Below are 24,379 nucleotides of genomic sequence, written 5' to 3'. Positions count from 1 at the left end.
GCGAGAGCAGGCGTCCCTCGAGGAGTCAGCAATGGCTCAAGTGCTTTCACGAGAGGTTCCTTTCCTTTTTCCTTGACCTTATAATCTTGTTGTAATCCATAGCTGTTTTTTTAAATTGTTATTGTATTGTTTTAATTCGAGCCAGCTAGATCAGACCAAAGGCCCAACTACTATTTATTATTATTATCATCATCATCATCATCATCATCATCATCATCATCATCATCAACATTTCTTGGCCACTTTTCAGGGCAGAAGCCCCCACAAGGCGGCTTATAACAATAAAATACATAAAATATTAAAACCAATAAAACAGCAATTAAAGCAATAAAACCAGCAGGAATGTTTTTGATGATGATGATGATGATGGACGTATATCTCCCAGCACTCCTCAGCCAGCATGAATTGCAGGACCTTTTTGCATCCTGAAACCACTTAGGAGTGAAACCAATTTGGTTATCATGGTGTGTCCTGCCCTGCCACTTTGTCCTCAGGTAGGGTGACCATATGAAAAGGAGGACAGGGCTCCTGTATCTTTAACAGTTGCATAGAAAAGGGAATTTCAACAGGTGTCATTTGTATGCATGTCACACCTGGTGGAATTTCCTCTTCATCACAACAGTTAAAGCTGCAGGAGCTATACTAGAGTGACCAGATTTAAAAGAGGGCAGGGCACCTGCAGCTTTAACTGTTGTGATGATGATGAAATTCCACCAGGTTCCCCATATATAAAAAGGACACCTGCTGAAATTTCCTTTTCAATACAGCTGTTAAAGATACAGGAGCCCTGTCCTCCTTTTCATAGGGTCAGATTGAGGGGAGACATGACAACACTCTTCAAATACTTAAAAGATTGAAACACAGAGGAGGGCCAGGATCTCTTCTCGATCCTCCCAGAGTGCAGGACACGGAATAATGGGCTCAAGTGAAAGGAAGCCAGATTCCAGCTGGACGTCAGGAAAAACTTCCTGACTGTTAGAGCAGTACGACAATAGAACCAGTTACCTAGGGAGGTTGTAGGCTCTCCCACACTAGAGGCCTTCAAGAAGCAGCTGGACAACCGTCTGTCAGGGATGCTTTAAGGTGGATTCCTGCCTTGAGCAGGGGGTTGGACTCGATGGCCTTGTAGGCCCCTTCCAACTCTGCTATTCTGTGATTCTATGATTCTATGACTCAGTGCAAAGCGTGCATTAGCAAAGCCGCTCTTGAAGGTGGTGCGAGTGCAGAAAGTTGTGTCGGGCGGGGGCGTCCTCACATTATACTGGCCCCTGCCTACGCAGTTGCTTCTGCAGCTTTCTCTCCCCAAAGGGCCAGCTGTGGCCCTGTGTACGGTGTGAACCTGGTTTCCACGGGGATGAGGGATTCTGTTGCCCGCGGTTGCTACAGCGCCCATATCGTGGCTCCTCCACACCGCCTGTGTGGCTGGTCAGACACAGAGGCACCGAACCTCTCTGGGGGTTGGCGGCTTGCTTTGGTGTCTCCTTGGCTCGATCCTCCCCGCCTGACAGCATCGTCTTTATAAGGGTTAGTTTATAAGGAAAATGGGTTGGAGACCTAAAGTGTTCCCAGGTGGAGGGCTTGGAGGACAGCCAAACAAAAGGCTTCAGTCTCTTCTCCTTTCAGAGTTTTTTCCCCCCCTGGTAATTTTTTTTAAAAAGGTAGAAGTAGTGGTGGGAAAACACAGGAGGTTACAAATTGGTGATGACTATGGCCTGATCCACACCAAGTGCTATATGGTTGTCCGGAATTGACTTTAGCAGAGATTACCCTGTGCCTGTTGGCATTCTCTTCCCCTCCTTATTGTTTTACTATGATTTATTGTTACTATGATTTATTGTTTTACTATGGTTTTATTAGAATGTAAGCCTATGCGGCAGGGTCTTGCTATTTACTGTTTTACTCTGTACAGCACCATGTACATTGATGGTGCTATATAAATAAATAAATAAATAAATAAATAATAATAATAATAATAATAATAATAATAATAATAATAATAATAATAATTTAAGCAGTAACACAGCAGCTTCAGCGTTTGATTCTTCTGCATGGATATTGCGCTCTTGTCCCTCAGAGAAGAAAATATACTCACGACACGTCTAGCTTATCTACAGTAAAGATTTTACTGAGGCATAACGTCTTCTGTACAAAACCATCCAGCATACAAAATATCACCATCCGGCATCCACCCACACCACCATTACATCTGTACAACTTTATATACATTTCATACAAGGAATTGCACCCAATTTCATCAGCCAATTATTCAATCAGCAGTTGAGTCAGGAGGCCTTGACATTTTACAGTCCAGTACTGATGAGTAACACCTGTAGAGAATAGAGGATCCAGAGATTGTGCAAATGTCCAGTTTTCTTCTTCTTCTTCCAGGGCTTAACCCTCTATAGGTAAATTTTCCAGCCCTGACAATGGTCTGTGTCAATGGGCCCCAACCGTTGTCAGTGCACTTTAATACCGCTATAAAGCAGTCGTGTGGCTCCTGCCTTTTATATACTGGTTTCATAGTGCCATATCCTGCTTGGTGTGGATTAGGCCTGGGTCTAGACCTGCTGTAAAATTCTGAGGCAGAGCTATGTGCATTAAAGCCCTTGTCTGGAAGCACCCTTAGAAGGTGCCTTTGTGATAGAATCTATGAATATAACAAACTGGAAAGCATCCAGTACAACCCCACAGCACGGAGGGACCACGTCTCAGGAGGCTGGGAAACGACTCTTTTATCCCAAGCCTTGGAACTCCAGAATCCTCTCTGTTGTGGGTTTGTAAAAATCTGTCTGTTTGCAATGATACACAGTCGAGCTGGAGTGATGGATTTGTGTGTGTGTGTGTGTGTGTGTGTGTGTGTGTGTGTGTGTGTGTGTGCAAGACGCCCAAAGTGTCCATCTTGGATCCATGGCACCAGAGAGGCAGTGCCGCCATCCTAGAATTTAGCAAGCTTTCTCAATGCTACTCTAGAGTAGTAGCAGAGCAGGGACCTGTCTTCACACTGCTGAGCTGACAACGCCTTCCCTTACCTGGGGTGGTGGTGGTGGCATTGGTTAATCCCCCACGCCAAGGAAGGAGCGCAAGTTTCAGCAGTCATCTGGGTACTGGAGACGCCCCCCACCCTCTTCCTGGCTTCCAGTGACCAATTGCTAGTTGCCTTCTGCTCGGACCGCCCCCCTAGATCGGTTCACGGATTGAGGTCAGATGGCGGAAGAGGCAGGGTGACCTCGCTCCCACTGAAAAAGTTGGGGTAAAGTCCCAGGTTTGTTTGTTCTGCACAGTTTTGCGGGGTAAAGGTCCACGGTGGCTGCGAACCTGCGGCTGTGTCATGTAACTGTTGCAGCGCAGATTTGAAGCCACCGCCGGGCTTTAAGCACATACAGACAGTCCCCATGATAAAAAAAAGCACAAAAGACCGCCCGGCCACTTTTGGGGCATCAGGGCCTGCTGGTGCCAGATTTTTCCGAGCACAGCTGGAATTGCAGCATGGCTTTCATGCATTGTGCATACTTGAACTGTCCAGCTCAGGCACGCACCTGTGCACTAAGGAGCTGGGTCATGGCGCTCAGTGCCAGGGTGCTGCGTGAGAGTCGTCAGGGTGCGTGGCCTCCCTCCCTCCGTGGCTGCCCCACGCAAATTCTGTTCAGCCAAGGGAGGCAGGGTTGGGGGTGGCAGAGCAACTCAGCAGCTGTGGGGGGTGTCCCTCCATCTGCCTCCACGTGCAGCCCCTTCACCACCCACGGCTCACTTGCTAGGTGCCGGTCACCTCCTGCTCTCCCCCTCCCCATGACAGGCAGCCCCCTCCCTTGTCTTTCCAGCAGTTCGTTTCCAGGCCGAGAGGATGACGAGGTCCATTTTCAGGGGGCCCCTGGCCCTCTGGCACTGCAATTTCATCAATTCAGAGCAAAAGCTGACTGAGAAGCTCCAGGAGAATAAATACTTCCCGTTCCAGGTGCAGCAGCCTAGAGGTGAGAAACCCCCTGGAGTGGAGGGTGGGGATGTGGCAGAGCAGCAGCCCCCCCCACACAACTGGCCCAATGGCTTCCTAGGCCATGCAGCTCTGCTCCGCAGCTGTTCGTTCAGCAGAGAGGTGCAAGGTGGCGCCTCAAGAAGGACGCTGCCCCATCACAGGCAGCCATGCCACCTGGAGCCAAGTCCCCAAGAGGCAAAGGAGGAGAAAATCCACACCAAGGCTTTGCTGGGGCACAAACAGTCCTGCACCCCCCAGCACCCCCGCGGGTTCACCCACGAACAAGGGCCGTGCGGTTTGGACAGCCCTGCACCCCAAACGGTTCTTTGGGCCGTCCCCAGTCACCAGCTTCTGCCACAGCCAGCTTCCTTTCTGCCTGGGTGCCCTGTGGTCTTTGACCGTGGGATACAGGAAGGGGGAAAGGGAGGAGTTCCAAACATTGTGAGGAGTGGGCAAAATGTAACATGCCCCACCTCCTCTCCAACCCTGGCCCTGTCTCTGACAAGGGAGGAGTCAGAATTGGTGGTGGTGGTGGTGGGTTTCCTGAACCCCTTTCTTGCTGGGAACTTCTTCTTCTTCTAGCTCCTTCTCTCTTTTTCTGCCTTGTGGGAGGGGCAGGGGTTGGCTGGGTGGGAGCTGAGCCTGTTTGAACTAGTCTGTATAAGGCAAAGGCTGCATTCCAGTGGTGGTGGTGGTGGGCTGAAGTTAAAAGGGGGAAGGGCCGAAGGCAAAAGCAATAGACCCCCAAATGCCAGCCTATATTACCCTCACATTCTCCCTGTCAGTGACTCAGCCTTAGGACAGACATTTCAACCTTTTAGAATGGCGATGGGGGAAGACTGCACAAATGGCAGGAACGCACCAAATGACAGGTGTCCATAGGCGTGCGTGAGGGGTGTGCAGGGTGTGCCCGGGCAAACCCTAATGCCTCAAGCAATAATGTCTCTCTGCCAGAAGCCATGTTTCAAAGATGCCAGGAAGAGCGCCACCCCCCCACACCCCACACCCCACGAAGGGTAATATCGCCTTGTAAGACCCTCCTTTGGCCAGTATCACTGCAAAGCCCCACCAATGCTGGGTCTTGAGGGGTGTCTCCTCGTTCCAACCCTGGTCACCCGCAAAGGCCTTTCCCTGGTCAAGCAAGCTGAACACGGAGTCGGGCATCAGTGTGTACTAGGGATGTGCTCCGCTTCTTCTCGAACCGGAGAAGCAGGAGCGGAGCGGGGGGGCTTCGCCTACCCTTAAGGTGGAGGCGAAGAGGCTTGGGGGGCCGGCGGAGCGTTGTGAAGAGGATCGAGGTGAAGGCGGATCCTTCGCCTCGATCCGGAGCTCCGCCAGAAAGGTAAGTGGGGTTTACCGGGCCCTGCGGCGACAGCAGCAGGGCTCGGTAAACCTCCCCTCCCTCCTCTCCCTTACCTGCGTCTGTCCGCGGTCCCTCGGCTTCTTCAATTGAGCCTGCGGCTCAACCAGGAAGTCTAGGCCGCACTTGCGGCCCAGACTTCCTGGTTGAGCCACGGGCTCAATTGAAGAAGCCGAGGGACCGCGGACGGATGCAGGTAAGGCCCCCCTCCCCCTTGGTCTCTGCAGGTAAGGGAGTGGAGGGAGGGGGCCTTACCTGGCGCCACTCCCCTCCACTGCGGAGCTCCGATTCAGAGCCGGAGCTCCGCGGGGAAGAGGAGCGGACTATGGGCGGAGCGGCGCGGAGTGGGCCAATCCGAAATTTTCGGATCGGCCTGTGGGGCGGAGCGGGGGGGTCCGTGCACACTCCTAGTGTGTACAGTGTTTAATAAATGTATGAAAAAATTATGTCCTTTATGATTGAGTATTCAATAAATGTTTGCTTTTAAATAAATAAATAAATAAATAAAATTAATTGGGTGCACATCCTAATGAAATGTACTGCGCAGGCCTATGCTGGTGTTTGGAGGAAAGGGGGGGCAGAGCCAGGCAAAGGGTGTGTGTGGGCCATCTAGAGAACTCCAGAGGGCTGGATTGAGCCCCTGGGCCTGAGGTTCTGCACTCCTGTTATAAGGGAACCCTGGCAGACCACAGGTGCCCTGTGCTTTCACCTTGCTTGTCCAATTAAACATCTCTCTCCGAATCTCTCCGAAAGCCAAGCAAGAAATACGAAAAGGCAGCTGTTTCAGAGACGGCGTGGTGTTCTCACCTCCCAGCTTTTCCGTGTTGTGCAGCTCTAGCCACGGAGAAGCCAGGTTCCGTGGCCTGGGCGGGGGAAGGGGGTGCTTCAAGGGCCACTCAGCTCCAGCCCTGGCATGGGGAGCTGTGACCTCCGTGGAGTCCTGCAGGGATGGGCCCTGAACGCCGCTGCCCTTTGTGCCTTTCCCTCCAACAGTGTTTGTGATGGAATATTATAAGGACATGATCTGGAAGGGGGCGCTGCTTTTTGTGGCCTCTCTGGTGGCCAGCATCTTCTACTTCAAAGCAAAGAAGGTGGGCATCAGTTCTTGTTGCTATTGATAGCCACACGCTACTAACGACTCACGATACACACTCCATGCGCACAGACACACCTTTCGAAGTGCTTCTAGGATGTGTGTGCCCTCAAGACCTCCATTATGTGGTGCCTCCTTTCTCCCTCCCCCGTTTAAATCCCCCCTCAACCCCGTTCCCCAAGCACACGTCAACTCTAGGCTCTCTGCCGTCCCCACCCAAAGCCGGTCGGATCGCTTCCCCTCTTGACTCTGCCTTCTCTCCTGCCATAACTCAATTTGGAAGCTCCCCTCTGCGGGGAGGTGAGGAGTTCTGTCCTGGCCTTGTTCGTGTCTGTCATACCTTTATGGGGCATGGATTCCAGCTGGATACAACTGCAGAGAGAGAAGGCATCAACATTAGGGCTGTGGTCCACTCCGATTCGGATCGCGAATCTGGAGTGGAGCGACCTGATCCGCCTCTGCCAAAGGTGGATCCGAATTGGGTCAGGGGAGCTGTGGATCAAGGCAAAGTGGCTCGCCTCCATCCGGAGCTCTGAGTGCAGATAAGTGGGGGGGAGGGGGATTATTCGGCCCCCATTTTGTCCTCCCTTCCCCACTTACCTGTCTTTGCCGTCCGCCACGGAGGCAAGTAAGTAGGGAAGGGGTGGGGGCAAAATCTCGATCCGCTCCTCCAGATCTTGCTCCGTGGAGCGGAGCAGAGCAGAGCGGGGGAGGGTTGGATCAACCCGAAGCGGTTCGGGCCCGATCTGAAAGTTCTGGATCGGGCCACGAAGCAGTTTGGGGGGTCCGTGCACAGCCCTAATCAACATCACATAAACTTTATTTATTTAATTTCCATACCGCCCAATAGCCGAAGCTCTTTGGGCGGTTCATAAAAATTAAAACCATCAAGTACAATCCAAGTTATAAAACAAACCATAATACAATAGCACAATAAAAAAAGGGCATCCTAACGCAGCTCTACTAACAGGGTGGGGCGGGGTGGGGGTGCGCTGCCTGCCCGGAGCTGGTGAGAAGCCGGATGCTGGAACGGGTGGGATCCTGGCAGCCCACTGATCCAGGGAGGCTTTGTTGTCCTTACCGTCTTGTACACTCAGCCCGCTCTGCCTGGGCCCCTTCCTCTCCCCGCAGGGATCCCAAGACTTCTCCACGTTCTTCATCTACGGCATGTTCAGCGGACTGTGGCTGGTTGTGAGCAACATCAACAAGCGCCGGCTGACCATCAACCACCTCAAGGGCATCTACCAGTTCTACATCAAAGGCATCCTCTGGGAAGAGGGACCCTTGCACCAGATCTATGTCCGACTTGTAGCCCAGCGTGATGGTACCAGGGAGGGGAAATGGGAGGGATCCAGGGCAACCCGCCTCCCTTCCGCTGCTGAATTCCTCCTCCCCCTCCCAAGACATTAAGGCCTTCCTCCTGCCAGATCTCTCCTGTCTGGGCTGCTAGTAATACCTCTCTCGTTCCCATTAATCTGATCGTATCATGGTTCCCTGTCATGTTCTACATCCATGTCAAACTCCTAGTCCTTAGGGTTCAAGCACTTTGCCTCTCTGATCCTGTGGGCCATTTACCAAGTGGTCACCTGCTACCATGCTCCTGTAGCCACTTAAGAAGAGCCCTGCTGGATCAGACCCAGGGTCCATCTAGTCCAGCACTCTGTTCACACAGTGGCCAGGCAGCCATCGGCCAGGGACCAACAACGCAGGATATGGTGCCACAGCACCCTCCCACCCATGTTCCCCAGCAACTGGTGCACACAAGCTTACTGACTTGAATACTGGAGGCAGCACACAACCATCAGGGCTAGTAGGCATGGATAGCCTTCGCCTCCAGGAATTTATCCAACCCCTTCTTAAAGCCATCCAAATTGGTGGCCATCACTACTTGGTACATTGGTTGTCCAGACTGTCTGGCCAAGTTGTGATGGGAATCCTAAAACTCCTTTGCTGCCTCCCCAGATTTCTCGTCAGGTGCCGCCATGTGGTAAAAGTGGTCTTTGTCGCTTGGCTGAACAGGTGTACCAAGAATGCGCCCACCAGATCACCTCTGCTCAGCTCCTCATTTTGCCTCCCATTCGGTCGCCATTTTCTCCCACCAGCCTCCGTCCCTTCCTCCGTCCCCCTGCTGTCTGGTAGTCAGCCTCCCTCCTCCTCCCCTCCCCTCCCCTCCCCTCCTACAACCTCCACCACCTTCATCAAAGCCTTTCCTGACTCTCTCCAGCCTCACCTTTCCCCAACAAAATATGGGGGGGTAGGGTGGGAGGCTCACAGAGAAGGGGCAAAGTACATTTCGGGGTGGGTGTGTGGCAAGCTTTGTCCCACACAGGTGACATTTTGGACAGAGAAATAATGACATAACTTCCTCCTCGTTCCAGCCTATGGCAAACTATTCTACAGCCTGATTATCAACGGATACCGTCTGGAGGTGCTCACCCTGGCTGAACTCTCGGAAAAGTATGAGGTGAGAAAGGGGGGGGGGATCCCGCCGGGCCTTGGGGCAAGGAAACTGGGCCACCACTGGTGAGGGCTGCCCCCTTGGTCTCCGTTGCAACCTGGCTGCATGGCAGGCAGACGTTCAAAGGGGTGGGCTATTCCTCCAGGATGCTTTTGGTGTTTGCAGGCCTGAAATATATCCCAACTCCTCTCGTGGTGTGGTTGGGGCAAAACAGTTTGAAAGGTAAATAGCAAGAAAGACTCAGCGGTCATCAAGCCGGCCGTGCAGATTTCTGAACGATTTGCTGGACCATTTCTTAGGTACACAGAAGCAGTTGATAGAAGCTTGGTTGAGAACCATAAAAACAGGGAGACAAATGTATGGAAAACAGGTGTAAGGAATGGCGCGTTGCTCTCAGAAACATGTGTGTGTGGGCATGTACGTTTTTCTTTTCTTTTCCCTTTTTTTTATCAGTGAGGAAATTTGCTCCTCTTGGGTCTACTGTGTAGCTCTTTAGGTATTTATGATGTGCTCAATGGTAGCCAAAACTAATGAAGCCCTTCACCTATGATGCGCTGCTGATTCCATCCTGGGGTCCCCCCTCTCCTGCCCCACTGCCTGACGGTTCTGTGATCTGGGTGTGAGAGTACAAGAGGGGCCCCAGCATCCTCCACAATTCAAGAAGGACGCAGACAAGCTGGAGCGTGTTCAGAGGAGGGCAACCAGGATGATCAGGGGTCTGCAAACAAAACCCTATGAGGAGAGACTGAAAGAACTGGGCGTGTTTAGCCTGGAGAAGAGAAGATGGAGGGGAGACATGAGAGCACTCTTCAAATACTTGAAAGGTTGTCACACAGAGGAGGGCCAGGATCTTCTCGATCCTCCCAGAGTGCAGGACACGGAATAACGGGTTCAAGTTAAAGGAAGCCAGATTCTGGCTGGACATCAGGAAAAACTTCCTGACTGTTAGAGTAGCACGACAATGGAATCAGTTACCTAGGGAGGTGGTGGGCTCTCCCACACTAGAGTCATTCAAGAGCCAGCTGGACAACCCTCTGTCAGGGATGCTTCAGGGTGGATTCCTGCATTGAGCAGGGGGTTGGACTCAATGGCCTTGTAGGCCCCTTCCAACTCTGCTATTCTATGATTCTATCCCCCCCCCCCGGCTCCCTCTGGTCATCAGCCCCCACCCAGCCCCTGTGACAAAGTGGCCACTGTGGCATCCCTGGGCAGTTCTCTTGCTTGTATTGCTGCAAGGTTTTATTGCTTAAAATTGTTCTGCACCACTTCGATGGCTTTTTAGCAGGTAAGGCAGCAGCTACAAGTTAATAATAAATACATTTCCGGGTGGTGGGTGGAAGTGGCAAAGTGCATTTCTTGTCGCATAGGTTAGATTTCTACATAAGAACATAAGAAGAGCCCTGCCGGATTGGACCAAGGGTCCCTCCATTCCAGCACTCTGTTTACACAGTGGCCCACCAGATGCCCCAATGCGAAGCCCACAAGCGAAAGCACCCTCCCACCCATGTGCCCCAGCTACTGAGGAAATCAACGCAAGCTCCAAATGAGCTACACTGAGAGCCAGTGTGGAGGAGTGACTGGAGTGTATTGGACTGGAACTGAGGCGATCCGGGTTCTAGTCCCCATGTGGCCATAAAGCTGACTGGGGGACTTTGGGCTGACTCTCGGTAACCTACCTCACAGGGTTGTTGTAAGGCTAAACTGGAGAGATCCTATATGCCAACTTGGAGGAAAAGGTGGGATATAAATGTAAAAAAGAAATATAAAACAGAGCTTACAAATAAAGAAAGGGATGAATCCAGAGAAGGAATGGAATGGATTGCTAGGATAGAAATGAAACGAGATCGTTCCTAAGGCTCTTTCTGTTATTTGTTACCGCATTTATATCCCGCCTTTTTCTCTCTTGCAAGGAACCCAGGGCGGCTTACGTGGTCCTCCTCCTCCTCTACCTCCTCCTCCTCCTCCTCCTCCTCTACCTCTACCTCCTCCCCCTCCTCCTCCTCCTCCTCCTCCTCCTCTTCATTTGATCCTCACAGAAACCCTGTGGGGTAGCCCCGGCTGAGAGTCTGTGGCTGGCCCAACCCAGCCACCCAGTGAGCTTCCATGGCTGAGTGGGGACTAGAACCCGTGTACCCCTGACTCCCAGGCCAACGCCCTCACCGCTACGCCATGCTGCCTCTCAGGGTGTGGTTCGCCTTGGCTTTCGCTCCATCACTCTGCCTGTCCTCTGCCCACAGCTGATAGAAGCCCTCGGGCACCGTATTGCTCGCAACCTGAGCCTCAACTACTTCGATTATGAGGACGTCTCTGCACGCCACATCATCCGGCACCTGCCTCCGGAGAGGGATGAGGACGAAGAAGTGGAGGATGGCGATAACCAGAGTGTGTGAAGGGGAGGGTTTTTTATTTGCCTCACTATTAAAGAATGAGGGGGGGGGTTCCTGTGCCCTTTGGGTGATGGCCGTGTCTAATGTGTGTGCTTTGTCAGTCTCGCGTCATTTTTTTCCTACGGATAGACATTTTGCGGCACGTTTTGCATCAAGGTGGGTCCCGGACGGTCCTGGGCCCTTGTCCAAGAAGTCAGGGGAGCCCTGGGGGCAGCACTGTTGGCCCAAGACCTCCAAGTTGGTGCTTGCGTGGGGCGCCCGATGGTGCTCCTCCCCTTGGGGCATGTTCCAGTGGGAAGGTCTCTGGTGCAAGACCCACTGCAATGAACAGGGGTGGTGCAGGAGGAGGGCTGCCTTGGTGTGGTGGACCCACTGTTCATTTCTATGCGGGGGGGGGGTTGCACAGGAGACCCTCCTGCTGGGTGGATCAAGGCCATTGATTTCTCCCACTCTGCTGCTGCTGCTGCTGTTCTCGATGGCACCCCCATCGGGCCGCTGAGGGGCCACGCTGCTCCTTGCCCAGCGATGGAGCTGCTTCTTGTGGCCAGGCATGGCAGGCGGTGCGGCAGGCCACGGATGGCAGGCCACGGCAGGCCACGGGTGGGAGCCTAACTCAGTGCCTCAAAAGCAGGATTTGGATGAAGGGGAGAGGAAGTGGTTGGTGGGCAACGCAGGATGTCTCGGGACTTGAAGGGAAGGAGGGCCTGATAGGGAGGCTGAATGGTGCTGATCAGGTTCTTTCCCACCACCTGCAACAACACCCCCACTTCTTCCCTCATAGAATCATAGAATCTTAGAATCGCAGAGTTGGAAGGGGCCTACAAGGCCATCGAGTCCAACCCCCTGCTCAATGCAGGAATCCACCCTAAAGCATCCCTGACAGATGCTTGTCCAGCTGCCTCTTGAAGGCCTCTAGTGTGGGAGAGGCCACAACCTCCCTAGGTCACTGGTTCCATTGTCGTACTGCTCTAACAGTCAGGAAGTTTTTCCTGATGTCCAGCCAGAATCTGGCTTCCTTTCACTTGAGCCCATTATTCCGTGTCCTGCACTCTGGGAGGATCGAGAAGGGATCCTGGCCCTCCTCTGTGTGACAACCTTCTAAGTATTTGAAGAGGGCTATCCTGTCTCCCCTCCATCTTCTCTTCTCCAGGCTCAACATGCCCAGTTCTTTCAGTCTCTCTTCATAGGGCCTGTTACAGGCTGGCCACCAAGGCACCACTGCCGGCCCTCGGGGTGTGCGCGTGGGTCTGCATGTTACAGATGTGGCTTTCATGAAAGGCTGCAACAGCCCGGCGCAACCTCGCCTTCTTTGGGATTCTGTCTCTTGAGGAGGGCTTTCATGGCTCCCCTCAGCCTTCTCTTCTCTAGGCTAAGCAGGCCCAGTTCTTTCAGCCTCTCCTCATGGAGCTTTGCTAGATACAGATTTGGCTACTCCTTTTGCTATCCGATCTGGGCTTGTGCACACAGAGCGTTAGAGGGAAGTAGCTGCCGTTGCTCAACTGTTCAAGGCCATAAAGCACAGGTGGGCGACCTGCAACCTGGGGGCCACACGTGGCCCATGGAGTCCCAGGGAGCCATGCCCACTTTCCCTGCTGCCCAGCTGATTAGCTCTCAGCCGGGTGGCAGAAAACAACAGGCCCAGCTGTTTCCTTGCTGCTAATGGTGGGAGAACAACAATCTTGATCAGGATTACTGGTGGCAGGGAGGGGGAAGGCGCGTTCGTCTCTCCTCTCAAAAAATCACAACTCAGTAGTGATCCCTGCTTTCCTGCTGCTAACGGGGGATGAGGGATTAGTTCTGCCTCGTTTCCTGCCGCTAGATGGTGCTACTTGCCTTCTCTGGCGCTGCTGCTGCATTCAGGTGTTGGGACAGGGCAGCGCCTCTCTTCAATTCCTACTTGCGTTCCTTTCTTTAAGCAGAAGCCAAAGACAACAGGGACCAGCCAAGGGGGCTGCCCACAGCCTCCAGCCTAGAACGGTGCGCCTCGCACGAGGCGAAGGCGCACCCTTGGGCATGCAGCCGTCTCCCGAAAGAGCCTGGTTGGATCATGGGGAGCGGGGGGCATTCCCATGGGAATGGTCCGGCCAGGCTAGTGTTCTTTGGGGAGATGGTTGCATGCCCAAGGGTGCGCCTTCGCCTCGTGCGATGCGCATGATTGCAGCGCTGAATCTAATCTGTTCCTCGTGCTGCAGCATCTCCTCTTCGCGTCTCCAGCTTCTTGGCTTTGCTTGCAGACCTAACAACTCTTCTGACATGTGCCGCACATGTAGATTTTGAAAATCCACAGTGGGTGGGAGGGAATTTTATATGTCACACGAAAGAGGCAGGGGGAACAAGACGCAACGAAGAGGCGGGTGAAGCGTTTCTCAACTTTTAATGCAAAATAAAATGTAGCTCCAGGAAGAGGCTGCGGAAATGCTCGGAGCAACATGAGTCTGCTTTGACCCTAGGAAGCAGGAACACGTGCATGGTGTCACCATGTGTACATGTGCAGTTCCAGGTTGGCAATGGCCAGCACTTTTAGCATCTGTGCCACAGGTCAGGGCTGAAGTATGAGGCCTGTGCCACCACTCTATGGCGCATGACAACCACAGTGCATATGCAGCCTCCGACTACAGTGCAAATGCGGCATGCTGTCTTCCTGTATCTCTCCATTTGGACACACAGCTAATTCCACGGGATTTCCCTGGGGGCTGGAGGGGAGATTGCCTCTCTCGTGAGGCCCCCAAAGCAGATCCTAGCGCCTTGTTCCCTTCCACGCCTCTGCCAAGGCTACTGTTTCCACACCTCCACCTGATGCTCGTGGGGGCCCCAGTGCCAGCCACCAGGCGCTGGTAAGACAACCTTTGCACAAGCGCATAAGGGCACATGGCAGCTGAGATGGGGCCAGTGCCCGTGGTGTGGTGCACGAGGCCAGCTTTTTCAGCAGGAAGGGGCTGGTGGCGCAAGCAGCCACAGGGCATGCCGGCAAAGCTGTACGTCAGCGGTGCAGCTTCTGGGGGGCAGCAAAATGTGTGGGGTCAGCCCTGTTCCACCCCTATTGGAGCTGGGGGCCTGGTGGTGGTCCCTCACAGACGGCGATGCGCGTCACCTCACGGTTGGTCAAGAGGAATGCACTGAGAGCGGGGGGACTTTGCTAGCTGCTGTCGCAGGGATGCTGTAGCCGGGACCGGTGCCTTCAACGCTCCAGCTCTGCCCCACGCTCCCTGGAGAGGGGGCTTTCTCTGTGCTCCAGCAGGGCTTTGCTTTCATTAGCCTTATCGCTGCTGCCACCTTCGCCCATCAATCATGCAGGCCCATGCTCCCTGGGGTCCGAGGGGAGGAAGCCATCTCGTGGTGTGTGAGTGGGCTTACGGGGGGGGGGAGGGCACCGTTGCCAGGCCCTTTCTTTCTCCACTGCTTAGCGCATGGATGCGGGTGTGTAGAGCGAGCTACCTCGGGTCAGAGCTCAGGCCACGGCTTGCCACGATGCCTTGCCACGCAGGCCTCTGCACGCAGGCCTCTTGTCACATCTCAGCCAAAGGGAATCGTGTAGGATGGAAGCACCACCTTTGCTGTGTCCCTTGCAGGGGCCTATGCATGGGCAGGATCAACAGGGGACTGTGCTGAGGGGTCTGGGAAGGAAGCCCCAAATCACACCCCAGGATCCAGCAGGCCAAGGGGAGGTGTGTGTGGCATGGATGCAGAGGGCCCAGGACATTGGAACACACAAGGAGCACTGCAGGATCAGACCCAGTGAGCCCAGAGACTCCCCTTCATTGTCTTCACAAGCATGCCGGCTAGGATCCCAAAACTGCCTTGCAACTATGAATGTGGCTAATGTCCCTTGAATTTTATTGTAGTTATTATTTTTCTATACTGCCCGGTGGTCAAAGTTCTCTTACCCTGTAGTTGTTGCTGTTGTCACCTCCTGCGACAGCAAATGCCGTCACATGAAGTATTTTTTTTTAAAAAAAACCCAGAAATCTCTCCCTGCCAGTCTATTGCACTGAGCGACCGCTCTGGACTCTCATATTATGAGAGAGGGAGGGAGGGAGAAGGAAAGACCCTCCCCCCCTGCAAGCCCAGTCTTCCCCACCCCTCCAGACGAGGGGCTGAGCTGGGGCTGAGCCAATCTTGTGAAGATTGAGGGGAGACATGACAGCCCTCTTCAAATACTTAAAAGGTTGTCCCACAGAAGAGGGCCAGGATCTCTTCTCGATCCCCCCAGAGTGTAGGACACGGAATAACGGGCTCAAGTTATTCACACTAGAGGCCTTCAAGAGGCAGCTGGACAGGTGGATTCCCGCCTTGAGCAGGGGGTTGGACTCGATGGCCTTGTAGGACCCTTCCAACTCTGCTATTCTATGATTCTATGAGCCCAGGACCCAGAATCTCCCCTCCGCCCCGCATTACCCAACCCTTTGGCAACACAGATGGACAATCGCTTGGAGGCATCCCAGAAAGGACAGGAGTGATGGGCCCGTGTGCGTGGTGGTGCTGGGGAGGCTTGGCTGCCATGAGGGGGACGGGGCTGCGCACACCCCTCTCGCGGACTGTTCCGGACAACTTGCAATCCAAAGCAGGATCCAGGTGATTGCACAGGGACTAGCCACTTGGGTCCGCCTCCCTCCTTTCAAGTTAAGAGTGAAGTGGTTCAAACCGGGCAGGGTGAAGCGCCCGCCGTGCTGCGTTCTTGCCCACTCGGGCCAGCAGGGCTCTGCTTGCAGCAGCCTGGCTGGTGTGGCAGGCCATGGAGCGGGGCCCCGCCCGCCGCAAGCGTCACGGCTGGGAGGGAGGCGCCCCCCCTTTAATTGCTTTTATAGAGTGAACAATGAAACAGACTCCATCCACAACTAATGAACCCTCCTCCTCCTCCTCCTCCCCCTCCTCCTCTCCCCCCCCCCCGGCTGGGCGGCTGCCTTTGGCCTCCCTGGGGGTGGGGGAGCGGGCGGGGGGGGAGCTGATCTGTTTCTTTATTTACCGCTTCATTTGTGACCGGCGACAGTGACAAGGCGCACGGCACAAAGGGAGGGTGGGGGTGGGGGCCGTGGGGAGCTGCGCCGGGTCCTAGCGCCCACCCGGGTCCCTCCTCCGTGGCTCCTGCGCCTCGCCAGCCGCTCGTGTCTCTCCTCGCCCACCAACAACGCCAAGGCCACCGTGGGCCTTTCCGGTGGCGCCCACGAAGCGCCCTCTTTGTCTTGAGCTGCTGCTGGCTCCCTTTGGGCCCTGGACGCGCCCGAAGGGAACCAGCAGTAAACTAGCCCTGCCACGTGCAAATATTTGCTACCCAGAGGACGTGGCTCAGGCGTGGGGGGCAGCCTTGCCTGGGCAGCCTGGAGGACTCAGGGGGACTGTGGCATCGTGGAGGCTACTCTAAGAGCGGTGGGAGGGGGGACGACGACACTGGTGGCCCTCCAGATGTTTCGATGCAACTTCCATCATCCGCCACCATTGGCTGTGCCAGTTTGGGCGGATGGGAGCTGTAGGCCAAAGCATCTGGAGCGCCACGTGTCCCCCTCTTTCCCTGCCTCAGAAGTGGTGCCGTTAATACATTAGGCAAAGGATATTGAGCACGATCAGGAGATGGGTAAACCGCTGGGTTCATCCTGCCTGCCAGTCCTCATCACCCTCCGAAATGAAGCCTAGGTAACACGCATAAGTGAACGGGTTTCCTGTTCTCCTGCTCGTCCGGGTTCCATCTTCCTTCCTCAGTCACCTCCCACTGTGTTGAGTTATGAACTGTAAGCTCTCTGGGGCAGGGACTAGCACTTCGTGGCACATTAATATAGCTCAGTGAGATAACAACGTGATCTTATAATCGTGTTACATCAATGGTGGCAAAACCCCAAAAGCCAAATGACTTGTGGCTCAGCCAGAGGAATGGACTGTGGCCTGTTGTGGGAGTTTGTTTATTTCTTTAGAAGACTTATCTGCAGCCTTCCAATTTTTTAAAAAATCTCAGGACGGGATCATGTCCTGTTGGCAGGAGCCAGTTTCCCTCCAGGGATGGCAATGCTTGAGCCCCCTCAGGGCCCCCTGGGGGGTCATGACTATAGCTGAAGTGGAGCGGCAGAGCTCACAGCAGTCTACCTGAGCATGGGTTTGGGCTAGGAACATGGGGAGCTGCCTTATTTTGGGTCAGCTCCTCAGCCCATCTGGGCCAGTATGGTTGACACTGACTGGCAGCAGAGGCTCTCCAGGACTTCAGGCAGGAGTTTTTGCAGCCCTCTCTTGAGAAGCCGGAGATCAAACCTGGGATGTTGTGCATGCAAAACAAGGACTTCACCTCTGAGCTGCGGCCCCTCCAAAATCCGGTATCTCTAACGCATCCCTCTAGCCCAGTGGTTCCCAAACTTTTTCAGGTCACCGCTCCCTTGGTTCCACAGACTCATGCCCAGTGCCCCCTACCCTACACTATAAAAATCATTATTCAGAATAGCGGTTTTCAATGACCTACTAAGGAAGATAATAACAATAAAATTCAAAACAGTAACAATTAATTTAATATTTATTCAAAATCCAAAGCACCCACTGCAGGCTTGCCGAGGGAGGGAGGGAAAAGAGCGAACGCCTCTGTTTTGCAGCCAGCGTGGCGGGGCACACCAAGCAGGGTATGTCTTTTCATTAGCGTTTTGGTGCTTTTGAAACATTTCAATTCACCGTTAAAAGGACTCTTCTTAAACGGTATTAATACATGTGTGAATTCTTCCCCTATATGGCTTGGGACCAAACTACCTTCTCCCATAAAAATGTCCCTGGGTTTCCCCTTATTGGTTTATTATGATTTTATTAGAATGTAAGCCTAGGTGGCAGGGTTTTGCTATTTTATTGTTTTACTCTGTACAGCACCATGTACATCGATGGTGCTATATAAATAAATAATAATAAAAAATGTACATTGATGGTGCTATATAAATAATAATAATAATAATAATAATAATAATAATAATAATAATAATAAATAATAATACCTTCCGGAGAGGCGCTTCTTGGAAAAGACCACCTCAAGCGCCCCCTGCCGCCCCCTTGCCTCTTAGCGCCCCCCTGCTGCCACCTTGCCTCTTAATGCCCCCCTATGCAATCCCACCGCCCCCAAAGAGGCAGTACTGTTAGTTTTACCCTACCCTGTGCCTGCTTACCCTACCCTGTACCTGTTTGCATTCTCTTCCCCTCCTTATTGTTTTACTATGATTTTATTAGATTGTAAGCCTATGCGGCAGGGTCTTGCTATTTACTGGTTTACTCTGTACAGCACCATGTACATTGATGGTGCTATATAAATAAATAATAATAATAATAATACCGTCCACTTTAGCCCTTTAGCCTGTGTACGCAGATTGCCTCACGTTGAATCTAGATGGAATTGGCTGAGTCTGAGACAAATGCTTTAGAAGCTGCAGCTTTGCCCCAGTGGTGACCAGTACACCAAGTGATACGTTTTGCTGCCTGGAGGAGCAAATACCCCCCCATCCCCAAATCAAAGGACATAGCAGTCCTCAAGGCCAGCCATGTTATTTTGGCACCCAAGGCAGCAAATCCCACAAGTACCTCTTCCCTTCCCTGGCAGTAAAACAACTACACCCTTATCTGGACAGAGATAGCCTAGCTACTGTTATCCATGCTCTGATAACCTCTCGTTTGGATTACTGCAATGCGTTATACATGGGGCTGCCTTTGAAAACGGTCCGGAAGCTTCAGCTGGTACAAAACGGGGCAGCCCATTTACTAACAGGGACTGGCCGGCGAGATCACATTACACCTGTCCTTTTCCAGCTTCATTGGCTGCCAGTCCAGGTCCGGGCCTGATTCAAAGTGCTGGTATTGACATTTAAAGCCCTAAACGGTTTGGGGCCAGGTTATTTGAAGGAATGCCTCCTCCCATATGTACCTGCCCAGACCCTAAGGTTATCCTCAGGGATCCTTCTCCGTGAGCCCCTGCCAAAGGAAGTGAGGCAGATGACTACTAGGAGGAGGGCCTTCTCCGCTGTGGCACCCTGGTTGTGGAACGAGCTCCCCAGAGAGGTCCACCTGGCACCTACACTGTATTCCTTTCATCGCCAGCTGAAGACCTTTTTATTCTCTCAGTATTTTAACACTTAATTTTAACTTAAATTTAAATTTTACTGTTCTAATTCAGTATTTTAATCTTTTTATCCATTTCTTCTGCGTAGTTTTATCCTGGTTGCACTTTTTATACTGTATTTTGTATTTGTGCTTTTAACCTGTCGGTTGTTTTATTATGGTTTTAATTTCTGTGAACCACCCAGAGAGCTTCGGCTATTGGGCGGTATAAAAATGCAATAAATAAATAATAAATAAATAAACAACAAGAACAATAATAAATGGAATAAACAACCATTTGCTGCCCTTTCAGGACATCCCAAAGCAGCTGCCCACGGGGGCTGCCTCACTCTGCCTCATGGAAGGGCCGGCCCTGCAGTACCAGGCACTCAGCCCCTGGCTCCCAGCCTGGTTGAGACCAACTCCTTGTAGGGCAAAGGGGATGGCAGTTGGAAGCCATGGCTCCTGCGGCCTGGCTGGGGCTAGTAGCAAGAGCCTACCCTTACTGCCTGCAATCCAGTAAGTCCTGGTGGTCCTGGGCCAGGGGCGTGCCTTTGGGTTTGGAGGTGGCACTTTTGCTCACAGGTGGATGGTCCGTCCACCTCAGGGGGGCTGGCTTGTCATGGACCCATGGCCATGCAGCTAGGTTGCCTGGCTTTCCCTCCAAAGGCACCATGCTTCTTTCCCATTCAGGGCTGATCTGTCACACAGAATAGAATCATAGAATCATAGAATAGCAGAGTTGGAAGGGGCCTACAAGGCCATCGAGTCCAACCCCCTGCTCAAGGCAGGAATCCACCCTAAAGCATCCCCAACAGATGCTTGTCCAGCTGCCTCTTGAAGGCCTCTAGTGTGGGAGAGCCCACAACCTCACCAGGCCACTGGTTCCATTGTTGTACTGCTCTAACAGTCAGGACGTTTTTCCTGATGTCCAGCTGGAATCTGGCTTCCTTTAACTTGAGCCCGTTATTCTGTGTCCTGCACTCTGGGAGGATCGAGAAGAGATCCTGGCCCTCCTCTGTGTGACAACCTTTCAAGTATTTGAGATGAAATGCACCACTGAAATGCACCACTGAAATAGATGAAATGCACCACTGAACTCTAGAGACTCACCGGTTTATGGTGGCAGCAGGCTGCTGACTTCATCAGATGTACAAGGAAGAACCATATTCTTTCTTTCCTTCCTTCCTTTCATTTGCAGTTCTCTCTCTCTTTCTCTCTCTCCCCCCCCTTCCCCTCCCTCCTTTTCATGAGCTGGCTTGACCTGTTGCAGCCTTCCTCAACCTGGGGCGCTCCAGATGTGTTGGACTACAACTCCCAGAATGCCCCAGCCAGCTGGCTGGGGCATTCTGGGAGTTGTAGTCCAACACATCTGGAGCACCCCAGGTTGAGGAAGGCTGTGTTAGGGCGAGAGATAGTGACTGGGGTAAAGCACAGGTGGGTAGAAAAGCAGAGCAGCCATCCTGTAAATCCCCTCCTCCAAAGCAGCCCTCTCGGTGGTGCCATCAAGGCAGGACTTTGGGGCAGAGGTCCAGGGCGCCACTCAGCACAATGAGCAGGAGCCCCCCCCCCCCCCCGCAGGGCTGGCATTCGACATTGTGAAGTAGGAGAAGTGATACCCATTGCCATTTAAAGAGATGTACAGGGGGCGGGGGCTAAACAGGGAGAGCTGTCAGGCCATTCAATCCAGAGTCTCGAATTACCCAACTGCATCACTGCACCCCCTCCCCAACAGCACCCCCCTCCCAAACTCCAGAGTTTCAAGGAAATGTCAAGGGAACATAGGAAGCAGCAGCACAGGAAGCTTCAATTTTATACCAAGTCAGAGGCCGCCTGGTCCATCTTGCTCAGGGATGTCGACACCCATCTATACTTAACATCTATACTTTGATGTTAAGTATACTTTGTATACACCCATCTATACTTTGTTTTGACATTGATAAACAATGTCAAAACAAAGGAAGTCACTACCACTGGATGTAGTGAGGGCCACCAATTTGGATGGCTTTAAAAGAGGGTTGGATAAATTCCTGGAGGAGAAAGCTATCAGTGGCATTGGCTACTAGCCCTGGTGGTTGTGTGCTACCTCCAGCATCCAAGGCAGAGCTTTATCACGCCAGTGTTATACTGTGCAATCACTGCGAATTGCCTGCAAAGGACTCTGAAGTTTTCCGTCTTATAATCTGCTTTTATTGTGAAGTACTCCCATGCATCCTGCCTTCATTGTGCTTCAAAGGCAAAAGCCTCGCCGTATTTTGCTACTAGTTTTCAAGCGTACCATTTGTTGTTTTCCGAGCGGCCACTGGGGCGCAGGAGCAGGATTTGAAGAAAAATTAAACAAATGCTTACATCTGTGTCAGCTTTAAAGATAAAGACATCAAAATTGGCACAGTAATGGATATTAAGGAGAGCTTTAAGCGTACCAAATTTGAATCGGATTGGGTCATCCGTTGATTTTTTTATGATTTTTTTTTTTACATTTCCCCCCTTAAACCCATTTCCTGGTATGCAAAGGATCTAGCCGCCCGGTAGCAACAATAACAATGGCGACAGCTTAGTGCTGAAGGGGATCATAGAATCATAGAATCATAGAATAGCAGAGTTGGAAGGGGCCTACAAGGCCATCGAGTCCAACCCCCTGCTCAATGCAGGAATCCACCCTAAAGCATCCCTGACAGATGGTTGTCCAGATGGATAATTTGCGGGAAACAGGTACGTGGGATGAAGCTCTGTGTGCACCAGTTGCTGGGGAACATGGGCATGAGGGGGCTGTTACACTCGTGTCCTGCTTGTTGGCTTCTCAGTGCGATATGGCTGCAAGAAAGGCAAATGCCATTTTGGGCTGCATTCATAGAAGTATAGCTTCCAAAGCACGTGAGGTCCTAGTTCCTCTCTATGCGGCCCTGGTTGGGCCTCATCTAGAGTATTGCGTCCAGTTCTGGGCTCCACAATTCAAGAAGGACGCAGACAAGCTGGAGCGTGTTCAGAGGAGGGCAACCAGGATGATCAGGGGTCTGGAAACAAAGCCCTATGAAGAGAGCCGGAAAGAACCGGGCATGTTTAGCCTGGAGAAGAGAAGATTGAGGGGAGACATGAGAGCACTCTTCAAATACTTCAAAGGTTGTCCCACAGAGGAGGGCCAGGATCTCTTCTCGATCCTCCCAGAGTGCAGGACACGGAATAACGGGCTCAAGTTACAGGAAGCCAGATTCCAGCTGGACATCAGGAAAAACTTCCTGACTGTTAGAGCAGTACGACAATGGAATCAGTTACCTAGGGAGGTTGTGGGCTCTCCTACACTAGAGGCATTGAAGAGGCAGCTGGACAACCATTTGTCAGGGATGCTTTAAGGTGGATTCCTGCCTTGAGCAAGGGGTTGGACTCCATGGCCTTGTAGGCCCCTTCCAACTCTGCTATTCTATGATTCTATGATTTGGGTTTCTAATTGGCCCTGGGGGGGAACGGAATGCTGCCCTCGAGAGGCCTTTGGTGTGATCCAGCCGCAGAGCTATTCTTATGTTCTTGGGTGGCGGGTAGAAGGAGGCGCAGCAGACAGGGCCTTTTTTGGGGCTGTTCAAGGCGTGAAGCCTCGTGGGTCTTGTAACTTCCAGTGGGTGGAGCTCCGTGCTTCTTGCAGGGGGTGGCAGTGGGCGGCGAAGAGCTCAGCACAAAGTCAGGAAGGTAGACCACTTGAAAGAGAACGCCGTTTTGTCACCTTCCTTGTCTGGCTGCCAGCCTGAAAGACCGCCCGCCCAGGACACGTCTTCGCTCCCTAGTTTCTGGGATTGGGGGCAGCTGTTGTCCTGATACCAGGATAGGGAGAGGCGCAACTCCCCCACCCCTGCCACCCCTCAGATTCTGTAGTCAGGATGGTGCACAAAGGTAAAGAGATCATTAGCATTCATTTGTCGGCCTCCTTTTGCTCTCAACGCCGACCTTTTCGAAGTCTTTGCAACGTCGGTTGGCCACGGTGGGAAACAGAATGATGGACAGGATAAGCCCTTGTTCTGATCCGGCTTCAGGGCTCTTCTGACGTTCTTCAAGTGAGATTAAAGGCAAAGGGAGGGAACTGGAGATGGCGCAAAGGACCGGAGCGAGCGTGGCTTCCGTGTCCTTCGCCCTTTTCTCTGCAGTCGTGGGGGCTGGAAACTTGTTTCCTTTTGCAAGTGGGAAACTGAGATTGCCAGGATGCCAAATAATAATGGGAGACATCCCAAATTCTGCTTGTTTGCTGCAAACCTGTGGATGTGGAAAAACCGTGGTGTGTTCGTGTAGGAAAGCACGCCGACGCGTCGAGTTGCATGTTCCTTCGGTGGAAAAGGGATGCCCAGAGCAGGTGTGAGGGAAGTCAGCAGACAGACGTGTTGAGTTCTGCACAGCAGGAGGGGTGAGCTGGAGCAATTAAACTGATTAACGGCAGCCACAGCTGATGCGTGACGGGGCAGAGTGGGGCAGGCCCTGCCGTCGGGGTGCCCTCCCCGCCCCCCATTCCCATGCAGGATTGCAAAGCTGGCAAGCCAAAGTTGCCACCCAGAGGAGAGGGATCCCAGCAGTGGCAACACCACTATAGAAATATTGGGGGCAGGGAGGGAGGAAAGGGTGGGCTGGGGCAAGGAGGGGGCAGCAGCAGCAGCTCTCTTCCGTGACGGCGTGTGGGTGGGTGACGGCTGTATGCGCAGAAAGGGTGTTTGTTCCTTCAGCAGCTGTGCTTCTAGCTGCCGTGGGCCCACAGTGCCCACCAAAGGGCTGTGCTGGTAAGGGGTGCCCACCCTTTGGAGTTAGCTAAAGTGGGTGCTCTCTCCTCCCCGGCTCCTCTGTTGCCCTTCTGGGCTTTACAACAGCTAAGACCCTCTTAAACCACAGCACCATCATGACGCCGAAGATAAAATGGAGTTTGTTTTTGCTGCCCTGGTGCTAAACATATTTACTTGGGAATAAACACCATTATTTTTAAAGTAAATTTACATTTATATACCACCCATAACCAAAGCTCTCTGGGCAGTTTACAAAGATTAAAAACACTGGGCATTAAAAACTGATATATACAAAATTTAAAACCATAAAAAGC

At 52.6% G+C, this 24,379-nt stretch overlaps 1 protein-coding gene across 1 annotated transcript; it reads left to right on the top strand.

Annotated features, from left to right (window-relative positions):
- The first annotated feature begins 3,841 nt into the window (after nucleotides 1–3,841).
- TMEM249 (transmembrane protein 249) lies at nucleotides 3,842–11,271 on the top strand. Its single transcript, XM_063129953.1, has 5 exons — nucleotides 3,842–3,968; nucleotides 6,324–6,421; nucleotides 7,555–7,747; nucleotides 8,802–8,887; nucleotides 11,119–11,271. Exons 1-5 carry the CDS (start codon nucleotides 3,842–3,844, stop codon nucleotides 11,269–11,271), a joined length of 657 nt encoding a protein of 218 aa, XP_062986023.1.
- Nucleotides 11,272–24,379: the final 13,108 nt, after the last annotated feature.

The sequence above is a fragment of the Elgaria multicarinata genome, chromosome 7 (assembly GCF_023053635.1).
Source record: "Elgaria multicarinata webbii isolate HBS135686 ecotype San Diego chromosome 7, rElgMul1.1.pri, whole genome shotgun sequence".
In the NCBI taxonomy this organism is placed as follows: domain Eukaryota; kingdom Metazoa; phylum Chordata; class Lepidosauria; order Squamata; family Anguidae; genus Elgaria; species Elgaria multicarinata.
This window is presented reverse-complemented; position numbering and strand designations above follow the sequence as displayed.

What these genes read in the sequence shown, in the direction of transcription:
- TMEM249 (XM_063129953.1), top strand. Translation starts at nt 3,842, where the DNA reads ATGACGAGGTCCATTTTCAGGGGGCCCCTGGCCCTCTGGCACTGCAAT. An exon ending in ACTTGTAGCCCAGCGTGATG is followed by an intron (nt 7,748 to 8,801) that starts GTACCAGGGAGG and finishes TCCTCGTTCCAG; the next exon opens with CCTATGGCAAACTATTCTAC. An exon ending in AACTCTCGGAAAAGTATGAG is followed by an intron (nt 8,888 to 11,118) that starts GTGAGAAAGGGG and finishes CTCTGCCCACAG; the next exon opens with CTGATAGAAGCCCTCGGGCA.